The 20,361-nt window shown below is 43.2% G+C and overlaps 1 protein-coding gene across 3 annotated transcripts in view; it reads right to left on the bottom strand.

Moving 5' to 3' along the window:
* Positions 1 to 6,186: 6,186 nt before the first annotated feature.
* The window catches only part of LOC143290457 (aspartate--tRNA ligase, cytoplasmic-like), a 52,283-nt gene continuing 38,108 nt past the window's right edge, over positions 6,187 to 20,361 (bottom strand). For all 3 annotated transcript variants that reach the window (XM_076599902.1, XM_076599904.1, XM_076599905.1), the window contains exons 11-15: positions 19,154 to 19,274; positions 18,821 to 18,901; positions 12,764 to 12,875; positions 10,306 to 10,377; positions 6,187 to 8,220 (exon numbers count right to left, since the gene is read on the bottom strand). In XM_076599902.1, the coding sequence (XP_076456017.1) occupies positions 8,129 to 8,220; positions 10,306 to 10,377; positions 12,764 to 12,875; positions 18,821 to 18,901; positions 19,154 to 19,274 (478 nt within the window). In that variant the 3' untranslated portion in view covers positions 6,187 to 8,128. The remainder of the gene's footprint in view (positions 8,221 to 10,305; positions 10,378 to 12,763; positions 12,876 to 18,820; positions 18,902 to 19,153; positions 19,275 to 20,361) is intronic.

Here is a 20,361-nt window from a genome sequence, read left to right as displayed (position 1 = left end):
AAGAAAAGGTGGGGAGGGGGGTGGATCTCACGTTTTTGAGGAACAACTTCTTTTCTTGTTGCCGGTGTAGCAGGGCCAAAACATAGCCTGTCCAGAATAAACCTGGGTATAAAATGCCTAAGGCCAAAATGCACCTGGTCTAATAGCCTATTCCTAACACTGTTTGATTTTTCCCCAGGGTCAGATTTGGCTAGCCCGTATTTACCCGGTGATCTATTTAGACTAACTTTGAATGACCCCCAGTGGTAAATTTCAACTTGTCAGAACTGCCCCCACCCCACCTTCTCTAGTTGGGTCCCGCCCCCCCTCCAAACAGATATAGCGGTCATTCTAGACGAGCTTGAAACGACACCCTCCCCAAGCCCCCAGCAGTGAATTTAGTTAGAATTTATCCCTTCCCCTGCTTAGCTGACATTAACTTCTAGTGAAGTGGTGGTGAGGTACTTTAGCATCATGCAGATCAACCCCACACATTTTCACTTTTTCGTTTTTAGTGGTACTGACCCTGCACACTTGTACTGTTGTGGGATAGGGGGAGTGGGTTGTATCATTATGCTGTTGCCAGAATCCGCCTCCCACCACCCACCCCCACTCTAAAATAACCATTAAATGTAATCATAATTTCTTGTTTGTTTTTTGTTGTTGGAGGGTTTTTTCTTCCTCTATCTCGTTTTCAATTCAGACCATTTCAGATTATTCTCGTGATATTCGTTGTCTTCGCTGACCCCCTTGAGAAATTTGGCGCAGTCAGACCCAACCTTTGAGATTTAGCCGCTTGTGGGTGGAGGAGGGTTGTTCATTCTAGTCCTTCAGTGAAGAAACATAAAAACTGAGCCGAAAACTGCTCCTTAACTCTTTCCATACGAACGACGAAAGAGACGACGTTAACAGCGTTTCACCCCAATTACCATCATCAAAATATTGCAAGCGGAACGCTCTTATACTGAAGACGTGAATGGTGACAAAGAATACCACAATTCTGACGACGGAAGCTAAAGGTTGGGTCATTCAGACACCCACTGGACATCCGAGGGGTCTGTGTAGAGGAGAAGAGAGGACTGGCCGTACTGAGTGAGTCAAAGAAATGTAAAAGGGGTGAAAGTGGTGGTGAGAGTCCAGGCAGCTTTCGGTTCAGTGTCAAGGTTTCAAAACGTGCAGACTGATCCGTAACTATAAGCTGCACCACATCTGCTGAAAAGATGCCCGACCTTCACATAAACATGACGCACTGATCAGGCCTTGGGTAAAGACATCAGAAGTTCAGATTGCGGAAGTCCACATTCCCTTGGAAGCCCGACCAGGTCATCCGTGTCCTATTTTTTCCCAACATGTAATGTAGTTGGTATGTGGGAGGGGCATTGCAAGCTAGTTGAGAGCATTCACTCTCCTTGTGTCCGTCATGTTATAATACAGAGACATGGGGTGGGGTGGTCAGCACAAGAGCACAAGCCAGCCGACGTCACCTCCCACTGAAGGTGTTGTTTCCACCATGGTGTTATGTCAATGTAAAGGGGGTGGTCAGTACAGGATATCCAACAGCTACAGTTCCATACTTACTTTACATTTTGATGCGGAGGAATAGCGTCAGTGCAAGCTGGCCCTGGAAGACCCTTCCTTCTTACTTCCATCATGTTATAATAAGGAGGCGAGGGGTGTGGTGGGGGACTGTCCAGAACAACTCCCTTCCTCTACTTCCACCACATCGTAATGTGGATAAGTGTCAGTATAGGGTATCCCAGACCTACCCCCTTCCCTTACTTTCCCTATGTTAAAAGCCCCCCACCTTTGCTTCCCTTAAAATAACTGTAATGGAGAGGGGAAGTGGGCAGTGAAGGCTAGCCCAGAACATTCATTCTGTAGGAAATGGGGTAATACTCAGCTAGGAGTGTGGGGGGGTCTATCTTGATTAGCCACAATTGACCCCAGGGTCATTTGAGGCGAGCCCAGAATGACCCCCAGGTAGAATCAATCAGGGGCTAGATCGAATCTGTTACACCTTGTATTTTACATCGTCTGGGCCATTTCACAACCACAAATCTTATGTTGAAAGGTGTTTAATTTGAAGCGCCATAATAACTGCAATCATTGCTGGCTCAGCAATTTTACAGCATGGTTTACAAAAGATCAGAACAACGGATTTTACCATAATCAATAGCATATATTTCATCGGCACATAGCAAAGCTTAAAATAACACGTTTTAAATACAGTAAGCCTATGTTCAAAACAAACACATGCCCGCACATACATGCTGCGAAAGTCACGCAGTAGTCCACAGGTTTCAGATACACTTATGATACACTGAGAACAACATTGAAGTGGTCAGAATGGTTCTCATGATACACTGCTGACACTGTTTTGTCTTTTAGTGAGAAACTGGCAGGGTGTAAAAGCCATTGCATTTCCTGACCACACCTGGTGAAAGATAGCAATGTCACGCCCAGCAGGTTGGCTGTGATCATCATCACAGTATCTGTGGACTATGTTCCAGTTTCTGAGCTATAGTCCATGACAATATAATCATGATGAACAACTGATTTGAGTTCTTCTTCTTCTTCTGCGTTTGTGGGCTGCAACTCCCATGTTCACTCGTATGCACACGAGTGGGCTTTTACGTGTATGACCGTTTTTACCCCGCCATGTAGGCAGCCATACTCCGTTTTCGGGGGTGTGCATGCTGGGTATGTTCTTGTTTCCATAACCCACCGAACGCTGACATGGATTACAGGATCTTTAACGTGTGTATTTGATCTTCTGCTTGCATATACACACGAAGGGGGTTCAGGCACTAAGCAGGTCTGCACATATGTTGACCTGGGAGATCGTAAAAATCTCCACCCTTTACCCACCAGGCGCCGTCACCGTGATTCGAACCCAGGACCCTCAGAATGACAGACCAACGCTTTAACCACTCGGCTATTGCGCCCGTCAAACTGATTGAGTACTATGTCATACTGTTCCTCAGAGCCTTTCAGGGTAAAACTGGTGCTCACGAAACTGCAACTTCCATACCTCTTGTGTGGTGGGCACAGTAAGGGTGCACAAGTTCTTAAGATCTGCTTGGCAAGTTATTTTTGGACACATGCAGCAAGCATTAACTGAAATGCATTGTGAACACACGTTTTGCATTATATACCTGGCGTAATGTCCCAAACTGACTCCCACCTCTCCCGCCAAATTTGCATGGGTCCCCCAGGGGATGTTTGTTACCTGAATGAAGCTTAGCCTTAGAGACGTTTCAGACTAAAAAAAACATGCCCCCATGGAAGTTCTGAAGCGTCCCCCACAAATGCTTCACACTACCCTTAAGATTTCATGAAAGCGCACATCCCAAAATGTCCCTGTAAGTGATATGTAAATATATATATATATATATATATATATATATATATAGAGAGAGAGAGAGAGAGAGAGAGAGAGAGATAGATAGAGATTGTGTGTATGTGTCCAATGCACTAATGACAAAGGAGATAATGTGTTGAGATTCCTGATTGAAATTGTAGAAATGTGTTTGGGTCAGGAGGGGAAGGGAGGGGAGCGGAAGGGGAGAGGGGGTGGTGTGAGCGTATGCATGTGCGTATGTTCTCACAAGCTACTTCTTGTATGACAGTGGTGGTGAGAGTCCAGGCAGCTTTTGGTTCAGTGTCAAGGTTTCAAAACGTGCAGACTGATCCGTAACTATAAGCTGCACCACATCTGCTGAAAAGATGCCCGACCTTCACATAAACATGACGCACTGATCAGGCCTTGGGTAAAGACATCATAAGTTCAGATTGCGGAAGTCCACATTCCCTTGGAAGCCCGACCAGGTCATCCGTGTCCTGTTTTTTCCCCCACATGTAATGTAGTTGGTATGTGGGAGGGGCATTGCAAGCTAGTTGAGAGCATTCACTCTCCTTGTGTCCGTCATGTTATAATACAGAGACATGGGGTGGGGTAGTCAGCACAAGAGCACAAGCCAGCCGACGTCACCTACCACCATGGTGTAATGTCAATGTAAAGGGGGTGGTCAGTACAGGATATCCAACAGCTACAGTTCCATACTTACTTTACATTTTGATGCGGAGGAAAAGCGTCAGTGCAAGCTGGCCCCGGAAGACCCTTCCTTCTTACTTCCATCATGTTATAATAAAGAGGCGAGGGGTGTGGTGGGGGACTGTCCAGAACAACTCCTTTCCTCTACTTCCACCACATCGTAATGTGGATAAGTGTCAGTATAGGGTATCCCAGACCTACCCCCTTCCCTTACTTTCCCTATGTTAAAAGCCCCCCACCTTTGCTTCCCTTAAAATAACTGTAATGGAGAGGGGAAGTGGGCAGTGAAGGCTAGCCCAGATCATCCATTCTGTAGGAAACGGGGTAATACTCAACTAGGAGGGTGGGGGGGTCTATCTTGATTAGCCACAACTGACCCCAGGGTCATTTGAGGCGAACCCAGCACGACCCCCAGGTAGAATCAATCAGAGGCTAGATCGAGTCTGTTACACCTTGTATTTTACATCGTCTGGGCCATTTCACAACCACAAATTTTATGTTGAAAGGTGTTTAATTTGAAGCGCCATAATAACTGCAATCATTGCTGGCTCAGCAATTTTACAGCATGGTTTACAAAAGATCAGAACAACGGATTTGACCATAATCAATAGCATATATTTCATCGGCACATAGCAAAGCTTAAAATAACACGTTTTAAATACAGTAAGCCTATGTTCAAAACAAACACATGCCCGCACATACATGCTGCGAAAGTCACGCAGTAGTCCACAGGTTTCAGATACACTGAGAACAACGTTGAAGTGGTCAGAATGGTTCTCATGATACACTGCTGACACTGTTTTGTCTTTTAGTGAGAAACTGGCAGGGTGTAAAAGCCATTGCATTTCCTGACCACACCTGGTGAAAGATAGCAATGTCACGCCCAGCAGGTTGGCTGTGATCATCATCACAGTATCTGTGGACTATGTTCCAGTTTCTGAGCTATAGTCCATGACAATATAATCATGATGAACAACTGATTGAGTTCTTCTTCTTCTTCTGCGTTTGTGGGCTGCAACTCCCATGTTCACTCGTATGCACACGAGTGGGCTTTTACGTGTATGACCGTTTTTACCCCGCCATGTAGGCAGCCATACTCCGTTTTCGGGGGTGTGCATGCTGGGTATGTTCTTGTTTCCATAACCCACCGAACGCTGACATGGATTACAGGATCTTTAACATGTGTATTTGATCTTCTGCTTGCATATACACACGAAGGGGGTTCAGGCACTAAGCAGGTCTGCACATATGTTGACCTGGGAGATCGTAAAAATCTCCACCCTTTACCCACCAGGCGCCGTCACCGTGATTCGAACCCAGGACCCTCAGACTGACAGACCAACGCTTTAACCACTCAGCTATTGCACCCGTCAAACTGATTGAGTACTATGTCATACTGTTCCTCAGAGCCTTTCAGGGTAAAACTGGTGCTCACGAAACTGCAACTTCCATACCTCTTGTGTGGTGGGCACAGTAAGGGTGCACAAGTTCTTAAGATCTGCTTGGCAAGTTATTTTTGGACACATGCAGCAAGCATTAACTGAAATGCATTGTGAACACACGTTCTGCATTATATACCTGGCGTAATGTCCCAAACTGACTCCCACCTCTCCCGCCAAATTTGCATGGGTCCCCCAGGGGATGTTTGTTACCTGAATGAAGCTTAGCCTTAGAGACGTTTCAGACTAAAAAAACATGCCCCCATGGAAGTTCTGAAGCGTCCCCCACAAATGCTTCACACTACCCTTAAGATTTCATGAAAGCGCACATCCCAAAATGTCCCTGTAAGTGATATGTAAATATATATATGTGTATGTGTCCAATGCACTAATGACAAAGGAGATAATGTGTTGAGATTCCTGATTGAAATTGTTGAAATGTGTTTGGGTCAGGAGAGGAAGGGAGGGGAGCGGAAGGGGAGAGGGGGTGGTGTGAGCGTATGCATGTGCATATGTTCTCACAAGCTACTTCTTGTATGACAGAACGACAGAGGACAAGATCTGTAGAGTAGCCTACACAAACATACACTCACACGCACGCTCACAGACACACATGCACACACACACCCACGCATGGGCGCACACACACACACACACACAGAGGAACGACAGAGAACTAAGCTGTAGAACACAAACACGCACACACACACAAAGTACACAGAATAGATTATTTATTGGTGAAACATTCCCTACCTCCCAGTCAAACACCTTTGAGCCCTAAAAATTATACAGTGATGTGGTAAGTAAAGAATGTTATTCAGCAGAATCAGCTGGATAATCTCTTCAGTGTGATCATCTCTTCAGTATTAATCTGTTAAAACTAAGTTTACAATCAGGTATCAAGCAAACACATAAAAGGGCAACCAAAAGCTTTATGTGTGGGTGCGTGCAAGTGTGAGTGTGCAAGTTACAGTGAGTGAGTGTGTGTGTGTGTGTGTGTGTGTGTGTGTGTGTGTGTGTATGTGTGTGTATATGCACGCATGTGCGTGTGTATGTGTGTGTGCACATGCATGCATGTGTATGTGTCTGTGTGTGCGTGTTTTTTGCATGTGTGTCTGTGTACCAGTGCTGGAGACATGGAAAAATAAAAACACAAAACAGAGAAGCAGCATAAAAACCAAAGAATAAAATTTCTAAAAGAGCGTCAAACAATAAAGAAAGACCAGCAGTTATTTCTAAACTGTCATTACAGCTCACACTCAAGAGAATGATCCATGTCACACGTGTACAGTACAATAAACCTGTTACCTCAACACATTTATCCCTCTTCTACAAACATCAACAACAATATACAGCAACAGTCCAACACACACACACACACACACACACAAACCATCCAGACACCCACAACCACAGACTATGATCAAACAACAGAAAAAAGCATCAGAATAGCATTAAATCAGAAATACAGAGCTCTATATTTGATAAATATGTAAAGATTATTCACAGACACTTTAAAACCAAAGGCTCACATTGTGAACCTTATCAGACACTAACTCATCATTAGGCCAAATCACAAAAAAGAATGCAGGGAATTATGTTTTGTTTTGTTTTAGCACTTGAAATAAATGCTGAAGTATAAACATAACAAACCTTGCCATACATTAAAAGCAAATCATCAATAACTGATAAAAATGTACAGGGTAGAGGAGTTTGTATGCTTTGTCTTTTCAGGGATACAGTTTAACTCTTTCCATACGAATGGCAAAAGAGACGACGTTAACGTTTCATCCCAATTACCCATCATCAAAATATTGCAAGCGGAACGCTCTTATACTGAAGAGGTGAATGTTGACAAAGAATACCACAGTTCTGACGACGGAAGCTAAAGGTTGGGTCATTCAGACACCCACTGGACATCCGAGGGGTCTGTGTAGAGGAGAAGAGAGGACTGGCCGTACTGAGTGGGTTAAATCAGCTCTCCCCAGCCCACCCCTTCCCAAATTTTAGATCAGTTCAATTACTCAAGGATGTGTCACTGCATTTGAACAAATTCATACACACTGCACCACATCTGCTTAGCACATGCTTGACCGGCAGTATGACCCAACGAGCTTAGTCAGGCCTTGAGAGAAAGTACAATAAAATAAAATAAGAGTTGACAAAAAAACACAAAAAACCAAAAAAAACAACAACAACCAAGGTCGACAAAATACCTCAAATGATACTATTATTCTTAAACAGATAAATGTGTATAACTATTTTATACCTGTCCGGTTCTATAAAGTCAAAAAGCTGTGTATAAAAGTGACATCACAAGATTTCAGGAACAAGAATAATAATCATCATCCTCATGGGGAAAAATATAGTAACACAAAGAATCAAATTTCAATTTCGTAACTAAACAAAAAAAAAAGAATAAACATAAACTAGACAGAAAAGACAAACAACGTTTCCCCCTTAACCTCTCCCCAGCCCCCACCCACCCAAAACAAAACAATAGTCCCTCACCCTACCTTCCCCAAACAAAGACACAGGCAAGACAAACCCCAAATAACAAATGACGACTGACGAAAGGCAGTCGGTGCAGGTTAGTGTGTGTGTTAGCTAAGTCATGGGGGGTACACCACGGAGCCCAAGCCTCAGGGGCAGGTGCCTAAGGGGTCAGTCGCTTGGGGTCACGAGGGAACAGCGACGTTTTCCGCACGTTGTCCAGACCAAGGTACAGCATGGTCACTCGTTCCAAACCTGCACACATTGTAAGTAAGTACATAGTTTCGCTTACATACCATTTGGGAAAGCAGGTCACACACACACACAGACACGCACACACACACACGTACGCACGCACACACACACACACACAAACAACACAACACAACACGCACACACATACATACACACACACTCGCACACACATACACACAACACAACACAACACACACACACACACTCGCACACACACACACACACACACTCTGATATCTGAGCAAATCAAGAGCAACACACACACACAGGAGGTTGGGAGGGTGATGGATTTCTGTCTAAAATCACAAGTGTGGATAGACGATAAACAAAAAACACGAACCATACACACAGAGACCTCCTGGCAGAATGTGACAAGACACTGTTTCCTCCTTTTTTGACTCACTTGTGTAAACAAAGTGAGTCTATGTTTTAACCCGGTGTTCGGTTGTCTGTGTGTATGTGTGTGTGTGTGTGTCCGTGGTAAACTTTAACATTGACATTTTCTCTGCAAATACTTTGCCAGTTGACACCAAATTAGGAATAAAAATAGGAAAAATTTAGTTCTTTCCAGTCATCTTGTTTAAAACAATATTGCTCCTCTGGGATGGGCACAAAAAAATAAAAAATGAAGCCTAATTATATGCAAACTGCATTTACTGTTATATTTATATTTTTTGTATTCTCTAAACTTGGCACTTTGACCTGATATTCTGACCCAACAACAAGAGCAGTCAGTATTACCATTTTTTTGTTCAAGCAGGAACTTCTTTTGCTAAGCATGGAAGTTTTATTTATTTTGCAAACGTTTTTGGTGCAGATAGTAAAAAAGGGAAATTACTCTAATTAATGCTAGGGGACTTAATTAGCTTTAAACTGATCTTTCTCATCTTAAACATTACATTTTGAAATTATACTCAATACATAAAAAGCTTGGATTTTTTTTTTTTAAGTGTATCACAAGTGAGTCTTGAAGGCCTTGCCTCTCTTCTTTTTCTTCTGCGTTTGTGGGCTGCAACTCCCACACTCATTCATGTGTACATGAGTGGGCTTTTATGTGTATGACCGTTTTTACCCCACCATGTAGGCAGCCATACTCCGCTTTCGGGTGTGTGCATGCTGGGTATGTTCTTGTTTCCATAACCCACCGAACGCTGACATGAATTAAAGGATCTTTAACATGCGTATTTGATATTGTGCTTGCGTATACACACGAAGGAGGTTCAGGCACTAGCAGGTCTGCACATGTGCTGACCTGGAAGATCGCAAAAATCTCCACCCTTTACCCACCAGGCGCCGTCACCGAGATTCGAACCCGGGCCCCTCAGATTGAAAGTCCAACGCTTCAACCACTCGGCTACTGCGCCCGTCATATCTTATTAAAAAAAAAAGTTTTTTAAGTTAATTTACAGCCGCTATAATCAATTTGCTATCAATTTTCTTAATACTTTTTTCAGTCCAAAATGATAATAATAATAATAATAATAATAAAATCAATCTGTAGCTGCTTTAATCACTCTGTCCTTTCTCTCAATACTTTTTCACTCTCAACGACTGGATCATTCTCCCCCACACAGTGCGGTCAGAGAGACAAGCCCAGCCACATTCTCCCTAACACAGTGCGGTCACAGAGACAAGCCAGGCCACATTCTCCCTAACACAGTGCGGTCACAGAGACAAGCCCGGCCACATTCTCCCCAACACAGTGCGGTCACAGAGACAACCAGATACATTCTCCCCAACACAGTGCGGTCACAGAGACAAGCCTGGCCACATTCTCCCTAACACAGTGCGGTCACAGAGACAAGCGGGACACATTCTCCCTAACACAGTGCGGTCACAGAGACAAGCTGGGCCACATTCTCCCTAACACAGTGCGGTCACAGAGACAAGCCCGGCCACATTCTCCCCAACACAGTGCGGTCACAGAGACAAGCTGGGCCACATTCTCCCCAACACAGTGCGGTCACAGAGACAAGCCAGGCCACATTCTCCCTAACACAGTGCGGTCACAGAGACAAGCCGGGACACACCAGGAAGAACACACAAGACATGCACAGCAAGCAGAGAACAAGGAGCAGCACTGACCGATTCCACCACCCGCGTGTGGGGGAGCTCCGTAGCGGAAAGAGTCGATGTAGCCCTTGATCTTCTCTAGGTCTGAAACAGACAACATGCATAGTGTAACAACAATCACTGCATCCATGTAACACAGTAACAACCCCTCACCCAGCTGACGCATCGTGTGACTCTCATCACACAACGATCAACTGTTTATTATTAGCAACCACTTATAACAATCAATCGTCTACATCGATCATTTAAAACAACCAACTGTTTATGTTAATCACTCAAACAATCAACCATTTACACCAACCACTTATGATACTAAACCATTTACATTAACCACTTACAACAAACAACTGTTTACATCAACCATTTGCAACCGTTTACATAAACAATTCATAACAATAAAGTGTTTATATCAACTCAACCACTGATAACAATTACTTATTTGCATCAACCACTTGCAACAATCAACCGTTTCCATCAACCATTACCTGAGCAAATGGGTTCCTTGTTACCACATATATTTCTTGAAGAGATCCTCATCAAAACCAAGCTCCTAAATCTGCTTGTTGCAAGCACCCTTCTGCTGGCTGGGCCTCAAAACGCAGTTCACCCAAAATCACCGCTTCCTCTTTGCTTCTCATTTCTTCTTCCGTGACAACAGGACTGCATTCAAAATTCTCTCGTTTTTTGACACAGTGCTTGCTTTGACTGTATGGGTGCCATGATTTCGATCAAAACTGGCTGGTGAATTCCATGTCTATGGAAGGACTGCTCTTTTTTCTTCACAGACAAATTTGGAATGAATTCTTTTCATGCGAATTTCACTTTTTTTTTTTTTCGGTCCATGGAATTTCACTGGCAACCTTTATTTACAATAGTTTCAGTTTCAGTAGCTCAAGGAGGCGTCAATGCGTTCGGACAAAACCATATACGCTACACCACATCTGCCAAGCAGATGCCTGACCAGCAGCGTAACCCAACGCGCTTAGTCAGGCCTTATTTACAATAACAATCAATTAAGCCCTTAATCAGTTAATGTCTACATATATATGGTGCTGACAGTGTAAACAGACTCGCAAAGACCATTTAAAATTATAACAATAAACAGCATGATAATGATGATGATGATGATGATGATAACACAGTAAGCCCTCAGCCCACTGATGCACTGTAACACTCATCACATCCATGTAACACAGTAACCCCTCACCCCAACTGACGCGCTGTAACACTCACCACAGCCATGTAACATGGTAACCCTTCACCTGACACACACTGTGTGACACATGTAACACTGATCACTCACTGCAAATACTGTAACACTGCAATCACATCCATGTAACACAGTTACCCCTCACCCCACTGACACACTGTAACACTCACCACATCCATGTAACACAGTTACCCCTCACCCCACTGACACACTGTAACACTCACCACATCCATGTAACACAGTAACCCCTCACTCCACTGTAACACTCACCACATCCATGTAACACAGTAACCCCTCACTCCACTGTAACACTCACCACATCCATGTAACACAGTTACCCCTCACCCCACTGACACACTGTAACACTCACCACATCCATGTAACACAATAACCCATCACCCCACTGTAACACTCACCACATCCATGTAACACAATAACCCATCACCCCACTGTAACACTCACCACATCCATGTAACACAGTAACCCCTCACTCCACTGTAACACTCACCACATCCATGTAACACAGTTACCCCTCACCCCACTGACACACTGTAACACTCACCACATCCATGTAACACAATAACCCCTCACCCCACTGTAACACTCACCACATCCATGTAACACAATAACCCATCACCCCACTGTAACACTCACCACATCCATGTAACACAGTAACCCCTCACTCCACTGTAACACTCACCACATCCATGTAACACAGTTACCCCTCACCCCACTGACACACTGTAACACTCACCACATCCATGTAACACAGTAACCCCTCACCCCACTGTAACACTCAGCACATCCATGTAACACAGTAACCCCTCACCCCACTGTAACACTCACCACATCCATGTAACACAGTAACCCCTCACCCCACTGTAACACTCAGCACATCCATGTAACACAGTAACCCCTCACCCCACTGTAACACTCAGCACATCCATGTAACACAGTAACCCCTCACCCCACTGTAAGACTCACCACATCCATGTAACACAGTAACCCCTCACCCCACTGTAACACTCAGCACATCCATGTAACACAGTAACCCCTCGCCCCACTGTAACACTCACCACATCTATGTAACACAGTAACCCCTCACCTCACTGTAAGACTCACCACATCCATGTAACACAGTAACCCCTCACCCCACTGTAACACTCACCACATCCATGTAACACAGTAACCCCTCACCCCACTGTAACACTCAGCACATCCATGTAACACAGTAACCCCTCACCCCACTGTAACACTCACCACATCCATGTAACACTGCCCTCTCAGACAAGTAGTCAGGGTCGTGGATTCGCTGGGCTCCAGACAGGATCTCCTCTCCCCTCATGAACATGTCGTACGAGTTGGACCATTTCTGTTGATTGCAACAAATTCTGCTCGTTCAATACATGTACAGTTTCAGTTTCGGTTTCTCAAATAGGCGTCACTGCATTCGGACAAATCCATATACACTACACCACATCCGCTAGGCATCTGATGCCTGACCAGCAGCGTAACCCAACGCCCTTGTCAGGCCTTGAGTGCATGCTTATAAAGTTGTATATTTGTGTACCTATAAGAGTGGATTTCTTTTTACATCATTTTGCCAGAGGACAACATTCTTGTTGCCATGAATTCTTTTTCAGTGTGCCAAATGCACGCTGCACACAGGACCTTGGTTTATCATTTCATCTGAAAGACTAGATGCTCCATTTGATTTTCCAGTCAAACGTGGGAGAAAGGGCGAGAGTGCGATTCGAACACACACCCTTATGGACTCTGCACTGGCAGCTGAGCGTCTTACCATTCTGCCACCTTCCTCCTAATACCTAATTCCCCCTTCCTCCTACATGTACAATGCAGCAGTACATGTTGAAACAATAAACATTGAACACAACCAACAGGAGCTTATATAGAGGTACAGAACTGCCTGCACACAAAGAAAAGTTTACAAAACTAATGGAATTGGAATTTGGAGGGGAAAACTTTCTCTCTTTCATGCATACACACTCTCTCTCTACACTGCCACACACACAATCAGACACTGTCTCTCCCTCTCTACACACACACACACACACACACACCAGCTTGATACACTCTCTCACATAGATACACACTCTCTCTCTACACACACTCTCTCTACCACACACAGACACTGTCTCTCTCTCTCACACACACACACACACTCACACATCAGCATGATACTCTCTCTCACATGCATACACATTCTCTCTCTACACACTCACTCTACCACACACACAGAGTCAGACACACACACACACACTTTCACACACACACACACACACACACTCACACACCAGCATGATACACTCTCTCACATACATATACACTCAATCTATACACACACTCTACCACACACAGAGTCAGACACACACACACTCTCTCTCTCTCTACGCACACACTCGCACACCAGCATGATACACTCTCTCACACACATACACACTCTCTCTATACACACACACTCTACCACACAGTCAGACACTGTCTCTCTCTCTACACACACACTCACACACCAGCATGATACACTCTCTCACATACATATACATACACACTCTCTCTATACACACACACTCTACCACACAGTCTGACACTGTCTCTCTCTCTCTACACACACACTCACACACCAGCATGATACTCTCTCTCACACACATACACACACTCTCTCTACACACACACTCTACCACACATAGAACCAGACACACACACTCTCTCTTTCTCTCTACACACACACTCACACACCAACATGATACACTCTCTCACAATCACATACATACACACTCTCTCTATACACACACTCTACCACACACAGAGTCAGACACACACACACACACTCTCTCTACGCACACACTCACACACCAGCATGATACACTCTCTCACATACATACACACTCTCTCTACACACACACTCTACCACACACAGTCTGACACACACGCACTCTCTCTGTGTCTCACATGCACACACACACACCAGCATGATACACTCTCTCACATACGTACACACTCTCTCTCTCTGCACACACACTCTACCACACAGTCAGACACTCTCTCTCTCTCTCTCTCTCTCTCTCTCTCTCTCTCACACACACACACACACACAATAATAATAATGGACATTTGTTGAGCACTTTCCTCCCTTAAAGAGAGCTCAAAGCACTTTACAATAAACATCAAACACACACACGCACCCATGTGCAATAACTCACAAAAGAAAGAAGAAAAATAATGATTTAGTGCACAACAATATATAAAACAGATTCAGAGATCACATAATTACCCCCGTGTGCGCGCACACACACACACACACACACACACACACACACACACACACAAGGAGAGAGAGTTTGCATGGCTTATAACTGAAAAGGTATGGAAGGTCTATGGATAGGCGTTTTCAAAAAAGATGTGTTTTCAGACCAGTTTTGAAAGATTGAAATGAAGGAGAATGGCGAAGATCGTGAGGTAAACTTCCAGACATATGGAGCTGAATAAGAAAAGGAAGAATCACCAAAGGATCAGGTTTTAACATGGGAAGCAAGTAGCCGCCGTGAATCGGAAGATGATCTGAGCTGTCGACGGGGTGAGTAGGTTTGAATCGATTCTCTCAGATACTGAGGAGCAGCACCCAAAATGGAGTTGAAGGTGAGAACTGCAACTTTGTACTGTATGCGGGCAGAAACTGGTAACCAGTGGAGAGAATGCAGAAGATGAGTGATATTGTCAGTCTATTGGTTCTAAAGATTAATCTTGCTCCTGCATTTTGAACTTTCTGGAGTTTTTGTATTTAGTATCTAGGACAACCAATGAGGAGTGAGTTACAGTAATCTAGTCTGGACAAGACAAGAGAGCACACCAGAGTTTGTGTTGCTTGAGTAGTAAGGAGATGTCGGATGGGATTGATCTTTCAAATTTGAAAGTATGCAGCCTTGCACATATTGTTTACAGGTTTCTTCATTGTGAGGTTTGAATCAAACATCACACCCAGATTTTTCACTGAAGATACAAAGTCTACATCTGAATCTCCAGTTTTAAGAGAGGAAGACAAGGAGTTGTTTATAGACAGTCTGCTTGAAGAAATAATAGCTTCAGTTTTTACAATCATTTAACTGTAGTTTGTTTTGATTCATCAATACACTGTTGAGGTTCCCCAATGGAAGAGTCAAGATAGGAAAAAGTCGTTTCTTTGCAGAGCTGGTTATCGTCAGCAAAAGCATGATTTACAGAATGGTTTTTGACAACATCGAAAAGTGGCTGAATATAGAGACTAAACAGAACTGGTCCTAGCAAAGATCCTTGCGAAACGCTATATATAGCTGTTGATGGGAAAGATTGATGGCCATTTATCATGACTGTTTCTTTTCTGTTTTTAAGGTAGGATTGGAACCATGATAGTGCAGAGCCAGAGATGCCAATGGAGTATCTAAGTCTGTTTCGCAAGACAGCATGGTCAATGGTATCAAAATCAGCAGAAAGATCAAACCGGATTTCGAAAAGATCATTCAACAACTGACCTTATTTTTACGCTGTTCTCAATGGTACAGAAATATTTGCTTAGAAATAGAAAATTATTTGTAGCTTTTATTGACTTTCGTAAGGCTTTCAATTTTATTTCACATGGTAAACTGGCTTAACCCCTAGGCTGCCTGCATGACGAGATAACTCGTCATGGCAAGCATGTATGCTTCGCTGCCTGCATGACGAGATAACTCGTCATCGAAATATTCTGACTTTTCCCTGGTTTGCATTCACTTCCTTGGCAAAAATAGTGGTAGCTTTAGCCTGGGGAATCTCTCTAGATTCTATTCATAGCTAGAAACCCCATCTACGTCATGAAGCAGTCCTTTATTTGAACGTTTTGGTTGGGTCACTGTCCAAGTGTTTGCCTGACTTCTCTCCTCGCTCGCTCAACAAAATGTCGGACTGACGCCGTGCTCAAGACATGCGATCGTGACGAACTAAATCAACCATGATTTCCTTCTTTTGCTGATGCTCAGAAAGAATTAAAGCGTAAATTCGAAGGAGAAGACAGAGATGAACATTTATAGGACGATCTGATAGAAAATAAAGGGAGTAATCAAGAGAGTGGCCAAGATGCGACTGTCAGTGAGAGATGCCGGCTGTACAGATGTTAGCAGACGACAGATGACCGAATTAGCAGCAGAGCGATATTCTTGGCACGCAGCCAACGCGGTCTGATGAGAACTGAATCAAGTGACCGTGTGAGAGGGGTGAGGAGGAGGGGGGGTGGAGACTGAGGGGGCGTGGCCTCACATCCATCTTATCACTTGGAGAAGTCACAATGTATTGTGTATCTATCTCTTAAAAATTATATATATATTGTGGTTGTTCTAGTATGATTTTGTGTTTGCAGATGTCCATTTGTCCAGAAAATATGATGTTTTTGTGCAAATTACCTGACTAATGTTTGTAATGAACAAGTTGAAAATGTGACAAAAAACAAAACACTGATTTCAAAACAACAGCATGTCACTAAAAATATATAAAATGGGAAAACAGCATGTGTTTTGTATTCTTTATTCATTTACCTTTCAGAAAATATATACTTTTATGGGTCTTTCTCCAATAACAAAGAGCACAGAATTTTTGCAAAATTTATACCCGTTTTTTGTGAAAAAAACCCTGGCAAATAGATTTCACTTAAATCTTATTTTCCTGGCAGCGAAAGGGTTAAAATGGAAAAATATTAAAAAACATTCAAAGTATGTATAAAACCATAAAAACTCGAGTACGTTGTGGGGGTAGGTTAACCAAAGCTTTTTTTGTCCAAAAGGTTTAAAATAAGGGGAGATTACAAGTCCTTTATTTTTCTCTCTGCTTATAAATGATCTTGCCACGGACATAACTGAGAAAGGACACCATGGTATACAGCTGAATCCTGATATGATTGAACTGTTTATTTTATTTTTTGTGGACGATATAGTCCTTTTGTCTAATACAGTTACTGGTATGCAGAACCAACTGAATGTGCTGGCAATGAAGGCTTCCAAGTTAGATTTACACATCAACCTTGATAAATCCAAAATAATTATTTTTAGAAATGGTGGATACCTGGACATATGAAGGTCACAACATCAAAATCATCAATTCCTGTAAGTACTTAGGTTTGTTTTTCAGCACTAGATTATTGTTTTTGAAGGCTCTGGATGACATGGCAATGAAAGCACGGAAAGGTGTAACAGAAATATTTAGAACGTTATGGAGACTTGATAATTTCTCTCTTTGTATTTTCTTGAAATTATTTGATTCACATATAACACCAATTCTGTTTCATGGCTCTGAAATCTGGGGATCTATACCTTTACACGCAGTGAATTTATTTTTTTCTACCTCTGTGCTTTAATGTTTTACTTGTTTGCCTGTTGATTGGATGTTATCATCTGTAACATCTGCATCAGCAAATTAATCACTTCTGTATATGTAAAATGATACAGTTGTGTTTCTCTGTTATCTTTATGTCCGCTATTTGTTTCTCACTTCAGTCATGTTTCTGTATGTGCATAAGTGTGTGTGTGTGTGTGTGTGTGTGTGTGTGTGTGTGTGTGTGTGTTGGGTGGAGAGAGTATGTGCATGTGTATGTATGTGGAGGTGGGGGTGGGTCAATGTGAATGTGTGAATGCGTTTGTTTTATTACTTTTATTACTTTTTACAATGTTTGTTTTATTACTTTTATTACTTTTTACAATGTTGATGATGATGATGATGATTATCATTCGAAGTAGTAGCAGTAGATGTAGCAGTGTTAAAAAAATATTATTGTTGTGTCGTTATCGTTAATGTTGTTATTGTTACTGTCATCACAAGGACAGATTGGAAGACAAGGTGATGCCTAAAATCTGTATCCTTGAGTAATACAGTTTTTGAATCTTGAATCTTTGAATCTCTCTCTCACTCTCTCTCACACACACACCAGCATGATACACTCTCTCACATACATACACACTCTCTCTCTACACACACACTCTACCACACACAGAGTCAAAACATTCTCTCTCTCTCACACACACACACACCAGCATGATAAACTCTCTCTCATACATACACACTATCTTTCTACACACACACTCTACCAAACACAGAGTCAGACACTTTCTCTCTCTGTACGCACACACACACACACACACACCTGCATGATACACCCTCTCATATACATACATCTCTCTCTCTCTACACACACACACACACACCAGCATCATAAACTTTCTCATACACATACAAACTTTCTCTCTCTCTCACATGCTCACTCACACACACACCTGCACACACACGGGCAGACAGACATACCTTACTGTTGGGATCTGGCATGGTGTAGAAGGGTCTGACAGCCAGAGGGAATTTGTCCAGGATAAAGAAGTCTGTGTCATACTGCAAAAAATACCAAAACATATCACTGGAATGAATTGTTTACTGAATCACACACACAAAATAACATATACACACACTGACACACACATTAACATATCACTGGGATGAATTTTAAATTGAACATGCACACACATACACTCCCCCCCCACACACTAATTAACATATCACAAGGATCAATGTTAAAATGAACACACACACACGCACACACATGCACTCACACACACACAAACACACACACACACACACACACACCTTGGCTTTAACCAGACGGCCCAGCAGTTTCTCATTGGGTGTGCTCAGATCCTCATCGTCCTCCATCTCCACACCCGCCTCCCTCAGCATTCTCACTCCCTCTGCGAAGTCGATACGTAAACTGCACACACAGTCAGCATTGTACTGTGTTGTAAGTTAGTCAGTCATTTTCAACTATGACCATCAGAACAGCAGAAGAGGTAAGTGCTGTCCCGACTACTGGGCTAGAATTTGATTGTAGTGGAGAGTGTCCTGCCTAAGTTACATTCCCACTCTCTCAGCTAAGAGGGTTTTAGGACAGTCGGCGTTGGGAAGGTTCCCAAAGGCCAACTAGTCCCCAAGGCTGCAGCAGTAAGAGCAGGTGCAAATTTGCCTCCTGGTTTGAGAGTCATAGTCCTTCACAAAAGACTAAGCTGTAAGTGATTTCCCATTGTATTGGAGAAACCACTGATAATACAGCCCTCACTTTGCTGGTGGCCCAGCTGTAAACTTATGTCAATCTGTGATACAAGCTCATACATACTAGCCATTACTCTTTTGTCACGACAGAAGTCTCTGTGTGTAATTCAGGCTGCTCTCGTCAGAGAGTGTGCAATCACTGTGCAAAGCCACCCATACTTTTTTTTGTTCCTTTTTCTGGCTATTTGTGTATCTATTTTTCCTATCGAAGTGTGATGCCAGGGACAACCCTTTTGTGGCTATGTGTTCTTTTACATGGGTAAAATGCAAGATACACACTGGATTTCAGTTTATTGTCTCAACTGAATGACTGGCATTTAGACACCTACTCCATCCCCCCCAAAATGGAGTGTGGCTGCCTACATGGCGGGATAAAAACGGTCATACAAGTAAAAATCCTACTCGTGTACATACAAGTGAATGTGGGAGTTGCAACCCACGAATGAAGAAGGAGACCACTACCGAAGGTCTAGAGTAGGTGGAGAAAACAATGCCACCACACCACCTTGTTACAAACATCACCACAAGTCTAAACAGAGCCGCACAACAACAATAAACCAGGGAATGTTTTCAATGCAGAATGCTGACCCATGTATCTGTCAATATTCACATTCAAACAAATTAAGATTTTTTTTTTTTCTGCCCCATCGTCTGCACCGTCTCAGTGGCGTTACTCCCACGCCGCTCATTTAGATTCCCCCATACATGGCCACACCCGGGTTCGTCCGTCGCAGTTCCAGGGTCGGCAG

Source organism: Babylonia areolata, chromosome 15 (genome assembly GCF_041734735.1).
Source record: "Babylonia areolata isolate BAREFJ2019XMU chromosome 15, ASM4173473v1, whole genome shotgun sequence".
Taxonomy (NCBI): Eukaryota; Metazoa; Mollusca; class Gastropoda; order Neogastropoda; family Buccinidae; genus Babylonia; species Babylonia areolata.
Note: the sequence above shows the minus strand (reverse complement) of the source record. Positions and strands in the feature narration are given on the sequence as shown.